Consider the following 8081-nt stretch of genomic DNA (forward strand, 5'->3'; position numbering starts at 1 on the left):
ACACACGTGATCTAATATATGACATCATTTAAGAAAGAGAAATCTCTACAAATCCGATACGTGCACTGCAGCTAGAGCCTACTGGTACCGAGTAATGAGGGCCCCTAACGCTACTAACTCTAGCCCTTTTAAGAATGATTGCGAGTTTTACGCATCTTGAGTGGCGAATTCCATTCTCAAGCTTATTGTAAAAGTTATCGAACAACCAAGAACAAGAAAAAAAAAAAAATTTTTTAACCCAGAAACCAAAACTAATCAGATCCCTGCTTTACCAGAAACATACACACACAGATAAGTACAATACATCATGTACGGAGGACCACCACCAAGCGAAGAACAAAAGAAAGTTCAAGAACAATACGCATATGACACCTTGAAGTTTGCCGGTATAGTGGCTGGTGTCTTGTGGGTCAGTCCAATTGTTTTCCACTACATTCAAAGACAACTCAAGTGAGGAAAGCAGAGAATGGCAATTCATAGTGGATGTGGCGGTGATTGTAAGAAAGAGTCTGAGCGCACTTATCAAGCCACCGTGTTGAGGATGTGACTTTTACGTTAACGCTATATCCATACGGCCAGAGATTTATAGTCAGGAATTCTTTTTGTATATAGAGACAACAGCAAACAGAAATAAAACACAAATCAATCATCTAAATCCACCAACAATTGTTCTCTCAACTGACCAATCTTGTTAGCCAACGTCAAAAACTCCATCCGTTCACTAATCTTACTAGCAGCCAACAATGCCTTATCCGTCTTCATCAATTTGGCAATGCTATACGCCTTGTTCAACTTCAGCTGTTTACATACTTCGGCAAACAACTTGATCAAGGACTTGTCAAAGACGGTACTGTAATGTTCCAATTTGGTCATGATTGAGTCCTGGTCGATGTCGTCGCTAAGCTGTTCCTCTTCGTAGTTGGCTGCTGTGTCACTGAGTAGTTTGCCCATGGTTAGTGATCGAAGGAATTGTTCTTCGCAGTCGACTTCCATTTCCTCATTATCCGCATCTCCGTTTGCTTCTCCATTTGCTGCGCCGTTGGAATCTCCTCGTTTTCCATTTTTGCTCAACTTGATGGGGATCTCGATATCAATCTCAACCGGTAATGGTAACGGGAAACCTGGGTAGTTGCCATTTTTCAAAATCAAGCAGTTGAGACAATCGTTGATTACCCCCAATGGCCAACATGACCAGTTCAATTTGTTCTCATTCGATCCATACTCAGTTATAGCATTGTGCAAGTTCAAAATAGGGATCCATTTGGCATTTCCAGTTTCTCTCCACGATTGAAGCACAAGCAACGTATCATCATGACCTCCAACAATACAAGGATCATTATACTCATTGAAAAACATTCCTTTGATCAATTGCGTTTTGCATTCTTTAAGTGGTATGGGAAAGTTTTGTTGAATGGTTTTGTAATCTTGGTAAATATCAAAAATGGTGTATGTGTACACATTAGCAGTGACTTGATTCACCATTAGGACGATTCCATAAGAAGCTGCCAACGACACAACAGGTATTGTTTTGATGACATTTAAACATATCCCATACTCGTTGAAGAAGCGTAGATACCCCAAGTTTGTACCCACGACAATAGTGTTGTTGGCTTTGGAGTTGGTGATGCATATACTAGTCAAGTACTCATCCTTTACCAATGGCAAAGTCTTTTCCCAGGAATCATTACCAACATCATTATGTGATTTATAAACAATCGTTCCTTTGGTGCTTTCACCCAAGACTATACTCTTCTGATTCAATGAAGCAAGATCAAATTTTTGCAAATCGGTGAAATGATACTCACTGTTCATTGACCTGTCAAAGAATGACACAGTGATGCTACTGGTTGCACCGGGGTCTTTGTTGATTACAATCCATGCGTATCCAATATTGTTCATCGTCAAGTACCGCCTATCAACAATTTCACCTTTGTTGGCAAATTGGGTAGATCCGGGCGAATATGGTACAATCTTGCTGGTGTAGAATCTCAGTGGTGGTGGTGGTGGTGATGGCTGCATCGATGTTGGCGACGCTTTGTGCTTTTTAAACCCATTTCTTTGCACTGGTGGGGGTGGTCTAGAATATCCCCCTTCATCACCGTCATCATCATCATCATCATCATCATCCAAAATCGAATTCTCGTTGTCATCAAGATCGACATTATCATTATCATCGATGAACAAACGCTTTCCGTTGACTCCGTTGGCTCCGTTGGGTTGCTCTCCTTCATGATTTAAAAGTCTATTCACCTCTGTTTGGTCATCGCTTTTTCCAAATTCATCATCACTTTCCTCCAAATCATCCATAAACAAACTGGCTCCAGTATCTTTTTCCGTTGCTCCTCCTCCTTGAACAACGTCCTTCAATCTTAGTATATCTCCATAAGTACTACCAATGAAAAGGCTAGACTTGTTTTCCCATTCGATATTCAATGGTAATGCATCTTCATTCAATTCAAAATCATCCTCATGCAAAGTCCTTGTAGAGTCAAAATCCACTACTTTATAGGTATTCAAAGTCAAGATTGCCAATTTGGATCCAGATAAGTTGTAGTCAATAATCTTGGAGTCGCTTGTAAACAGCTTTACTTTGGTCCAATCCAGTCTTTGATAGACTTGAATGAGATTATTTACTGCTGGAACGAGTAAAAAATGTCCGTCTTTTGACCACTGAGTTTTTGATGTATACACTTCATCATTATGTTCATTATTAAAGTCGATATTATCGGTGGACAAGTTGATCTTTTTATCAATGGCCTCTGTCAATGTGTGTAGTAAATTTAGCTCTTCATTAAATACAGAATAAATCTGTACTTCTCCATTGGATAAACTGATACTACACAATTCCCCCGTGTTGTCATAGGATATGTTCAACAACTGATCAGGCAAGGTGATAGTCTTGTATTGATTATCATTTTGTAAATCAATAATGACCAACTTGTTATCATCCCCACCACAAAGTATCCGATTACCTTGATTAATAAATGCTAAATCACGCAAGGGCAACTCTGATCTGTAAATGACTCCCCTTGACTCGTGTTTGGTCAAATCTATGAGCTCCAATTTACCTTCGGTTGTAGTCGTTGCCAATGTATCATTACGGAATGAAACCGAAGTCAAATTCAGTAAGAAATCAATTGACACTGGTTGGGAATCAAAGTCATCAACATTGACTAATTTGAGTATACCTTCACTGTTAGCAATGACCAATCTCTTAATGTAATCATTAAAATATGCGTATGAGTTACCATCAGGGAAAAGTGAGATTTTCTTGTATGACATGTCCTTGTTACTGATGGGCTGTGGTATCTATGGATGTGTTTTAGCTTGAGTCTCTCTAGGTATTTGGGAAAAGCTGGAAAAAAAAAAAAAAAAAAAAAAAAAAAAAAAAAAAAAAAAAAAAAAAAAAAAAAAANTCTAGGTATTTGGGAAAAGCTGAAAAAAAAAAAAAAAAAAAAAAAAAGAAAACAAATCGCGTCAACTTCAATACGCGTGTTGTCTGTTTGTACAAATTAAGTAAAAGCCGCATACAAAAAATATGGATTTGGAGAAAGAATACTTCAACAAAGAACTCATGTATATAGATGTTTGAAGTGAAAGTTGCCAGTACGTCGTTGATCTGTAAGTAATAGAGAAGATAAACTACTTGTGTCTACAAAATAGCCCCGTATGCGATCTCTGTTATACGTTGGTTTCTTTTTGTTTAATTTTTTTTGGCTTTTAAATTGAGACAAAATTATTTAAATTGTAAACGTTAAGGACAAAAAGAAAAGGAAACCCGGTTTACACATGATATATAATACAGCAATTGTAAGAATACATTCCTCCAATCATACCTATTTGAATTGTGAGACATGTGCGTAATCAGTGTACAATTTAAGTGACCGAAAAGGAGGTTGATTATTAGAGAGAGAAAGACAGAGAGAGAGAGAGAGAGAGTGTGTGTGTGTGTGTGCGTGAGTGTGTGTGTGTGTGTGTGCGTGAGTGTGTGTGTGATGAGTAAACAAAGATGCTGTAATTTGAAGCCATACGAGAGAATGGAAGGGAAAGGTAACAGGGAACTAGCGAAAAGCAAAAGATAAACGTGGCATATGTGTAGTGCCTCCATGNATGTATGTATGTATGTATGTATGTATGTATGTATGTATGTATGTATGTATGTATGCCTGTCTGTCTGTCGTTCACACCCACTCCTATTATCAAGTACAAAGAAGCCTTTTACATTATATACGTCATGCTTATGTGTATATATATATATACATATATATTTGCGTGTTTTATAATTTGTATTTGTAGTTTAATTTTGAATTGTTTTGGTGTCTGTCTCAGAGACACACTCAAATTTGCGGGATTTTTAGAAAAATGTTTTTTTTTTTTTTTTTTTTTTTTTTTTTTTTTTTTTTTTTTTTTTTTTCTCCGTCTTGTGTGTGTGTGTGTGTCGTCGTTTTACCAATATTTTTGAAATTTCAAATTTCAACTTTTTGTTGAGATTTGCTACATTCAACACAACTTCTTTCATCTTGTACAGATATATTTCAATACAACTGCTACTAAGCGTGGGGCATATATTCTATAGAAGTAAGCACCATCATGATGGCCAGTTGCAAAAATTAGATTGTGTTACAATGTCCAGATATTATAGGTAATAACGCACCTTCATGTATTTTAAAGTGAGGTTTCAAAATAGCAATTCCTTCATTTCTGTCACAATCAGGTACCATCTGTACTCCTTGGACTGTGGTCGAAAAGACATCACACTTCTAAGAGTTCTGTCTTCAACACCACCTGCTACCTGAAATGAAAGAGAGAGGCTAGTGACAAGTGGCGTAGATCAGCACAACCGCAAATTCCACGTTACGGGTTCCCGAGTAAACAAGTAAAATCATCGACCAAACTCTTCTCCGCCTCCCTCCTCTCATGTAATAATACTATTGGCATCTCCTTTGATGAGCTGCAAAACTGATGTGTTACTGTCGCGTAATACAAATTCACGACACCACTCTTAAAGTCCTATCGAACCTCCACTGTAATTTCCCTTACACTTTTAATACTCAGCCCATCCTGACTTTCATTCATGTTTCAGACCACCAGTAGGCGACTATTACACACTTCAATCCCCACACTATCGGAATTCTCACACATCGTCATTGGAGGAGGCGTAGTTGGTGTGGCAACGGCATCTGAATTACAACAACAATCGGGTAACAATGTACTTCTTGTTGAACAACATGACACTTTGGGGCAGGAAACCACTTCACGCAATAGTGAAGTCATACATGCCGGACTATACTACCCTAGTCTGAGTTTGAAAGCACAGCTCTGTATTGCTGGTAAGAACAAGATTTACCAAGCTTGGAAACTGGGGAATCTACCAGTGGATTTACAACAGTGCGGTAAATGGGTTGTTGCACAGGATGAAGTGGAGGAGGAATACTTGCACAAATTGCAAGCAAATGCAAGGGAATTGGACGTTCCTGTGAACTTTGTCCCCATAGAGAAAGCAAAACTGCGTTATCCACTTATTCGTGCCAACAAAGCCATTCTTGAAAGTCCCACATCGGGAATTATATCGGCTCATGAGTTTGTCGCATTCCACGAGGCCGGTTTCGAAAATAGTGATGGTACTGTGGGGTTGAATAGCAAGGTGGTTGGTATAATGCATAATCCTGGAGTTTCTAATTATACAGTGTCCCTTGAACTGGATGGAGAAATAGTGGATATCACTACTGATAATATAGTCAACTCGGCAGGTCTTTTTGCTGCTGATGTTGCCAATATGATGCTACCTCAAAATAAGCATTACAATTATTACTACGCCAAGGGTAATTACTTCAGTTATGCACCAGAAACCCCAATTGGACAACGAATCACTGATAAATTGATTTACCCATGTCCTAATCCTAATGCGTCATCATTGGGTACTCATTTGACTTTGGATTTAGGTGGACAATTGAAATTTGGACCTGACTTGGAATGGTTGGATGTGTCAAGTGCCGATGAAATAGACTATACTCCCAATCCACGAAATTTGAAACCGGCATATGAGGCCGTAATGCAATATTTTCCAGCAATCACGCAAAATTCATTGTCACCATCTTATTCTGGAGTCAGGCCAAAATTATTATCAGCAACGGAGAGTAAGGATCACTTTGCTGATTTTGTAATTAAAGAAGAAGATGGGTATCCGGGATTTGTTAATCTTTTAGGGATTGAGAGCCCAGGATTGACTGCAGCTTGGGCCATTGCTGAGCACGTAAAGAACATATATCATAAATAGAATGATACAGGTGCGCATTAACCAGAAACCATTTGCATTTCCTACTTTACTACTACTACACTATACCCGTCTCCTCTTTAATGCATCTGAGTTGTTTCCACTATTTGCACTATCGTCTTCAATCTCAGCTCTCTTTTTCTCCTTGACTTTCGGTAACAATTCTGGTGCTGTAGGTCGAGGAGCCTCAGTGAAATATTCATGCAACAAAGCCTGAGTCGAAGTGCATCTACGACTAGGATCCAATTGAGTCATCAATATCAACAAGTCTAAAGCTTTGTCAGTAGCAGCACTGAATCTCGTTCGCAATTCCTGTCTTGATGGAGGTGGATACACATGCAAGGCATTATACAATGGTAAGCTTGACACATTGGGCCATATTTGTTCAGTTGGGGTGCCGTATGCTCTAAACGTCACATCCAACTGGTCAACATCATCTTTACCGGCAAGATAAGGAATCCGCAACATCAACTCAGCAAATATAATTCCAATGGACCATATGTCAATGGCCTCAGTATAGTGTTTTGCCCCAAATAACAACTCTGGTGCTCGGTACCACCGAGTAACCACATTTGAGCTTAAATCTTCATTGGGATTTCCCAAGCTTCGAGCAAGACCAAAATCGGCAATTTTCAAAAGTCCAGTGGGTGAGATCAACAAGTTGTTTGGTTTCAAATCACGGTGCAAGATGAAATTTCGATGGCAATGATGTATCCCACGTAGCGTCATCAACATCCACGATTTGATATCGGACGATTTGAAAACTATGCTCTTGTCCTTGATCAAAACTTCCAAGTCACAAGGTAGGAACTCTAAGACCAAGTTCAAATTGTTGTTTGTGGTCGCAAACACATCAATTAATTCAATCACGTTAGGGTGTTTCAATTCTTGCAAGTACTTGACTTCACGTATGGCTGACATATCGAGTCCATCCTTAAACAACCCAGTCTTGATCTCTTTTATGGCAACGGGTCGTTTGGTTGATGTTTGTTTCCCGAGATAAACTACCGCATATGTACCTTCACCAACTTTGCGTTCTTTGGTATAAGATGAAACTGTATGGCTAGTTAGCAGTAGAGACGGCGTTGATCTGGTGGACAGGGTGGAGCTGGAGGTAGTCTTTGAAGGGTTGTGTGGGTTTGATGTCCCTGGTAGTGGTGACTTGTTTGCTACTGCAGCTGTAGCCATGATTCGATACTACGTGGGTAGAGGTGGAGCTCTCTTAAATGTGATGGGTTGTTCTACATTAACGTAATTGTGCGCTACCTCACTGTCCAAATTAGACACCATGACTACTGCCAGCCAGTCTAGGATTATTAAGGTAGCAAACACAGGTAGAAGTGCCACCAATGAATGAATATACGCAATCTCAAATGAAATACTTTTACAGCAACACTAAACAAACTGTTTCAGCATGATCATTTATAGTGTTGTACCAAGAAGAATTTCAGCTCCCACGCTGGAATTCTTCTCTCAGGTGGTAGTTACTCGTTGAGTTTTCTTCCTCCTAAAAAAAAATCACGGCATTTGAACCCTCCGCAAAGTACAAGTCGTATCGAGTTCGACAAAGTAGATAGTATCTTCTGATGTGTAGCTGTTGATCGTTAGTTATACTTACGAGTATAGAGATATAGTCACTGGTCTAGATTTCTATTTACAGTGACAATCATTGTCGTAAAAGTCAAGACAATAGTTGCGACACGTGCAATTTAGCGACAATAGTTTTCTTATATGTACCTAACATTTGCGAAAAAAATGTCAATCGAGTACAGGGATTGGGGTTGTATAGTCCACACGATGGTCAACA

General features: G+C 39.1%; 3 protein-coding genes across 3 annotated transcripts; 1 reads left to right on the forward strand and 2 right to left on the reverse strand. All coding sequences in view use genetic code 12, as the record gives it.

The window, feature by feature from the left end:
• Positions 1 to 642: 642 nt before the first annotated feature.
• On the reverse strand, positions 643 to 3282 carry KGF57_000071 (chromatin-binding protein; the record flags this gene model as incomplete). The annotated part of the gene is made up of 1 exon (XM_051755206.1): positions 643 to 3282. The coding sequence occupies one exon, from the start codon at positions 3280 to 3282 to the stop codon at positions 643 to 645; it is 2640 nt and encodes an 879-aa protein (XP_051611414.1).
• A 1792-nt stretch (positions 3283 to 5074) lies between these two features.
• On the forward strand, positions 5075 to 6277 carry KGF57_000072 (uncharacterized protein; the record flags this gene model as incomplete). Its single annotated transcript, XM_051755217.1, has 1 exon — positions 5075 to 6277. The coding sequence occupies one exon, from the start codon at positions 5075 to 5077 to the stop codon at positions 6275 to 6277; it is 1203 nt and encodes a 400-aa protein (XP_051611415.1).
• A 60-nt stretch (positions 6278 to 6337) lies between these two features.
• On the reverse strand, positions 6338 to 7462 carry KGF57_000073 (TFIIH complex serine/threonine-protein kinase subunit; the record flags this gene model as incomplete). The annotated part of the gene is made up of 1 exon (XM_051755228.1): positions 6338 to 7462. The coding sequence occupies one exon, from the start codon at positions 7460 to 7462 to the stop codon at positions 6338 to 6340; it is 1125 nt and encodes a 374-aa protein (XP_051611416.1).
• Positions 7463 to 8081: the final 619 nt, after the last annotated feature.

Source organism: Candida theae, assembly GCF_024610275.1.
Source record: "Candida theae strain CBS 12239 chromosome Unknown scaffold128, whole genome shotgun sequence".
Taxonomy (NCBI): Eukaryota; Fungi; Ascomycota; class Pichiomycetes; order Serinales; family Debaryomycetaceae; genus Lodderomyces; species Lodderomyces theae.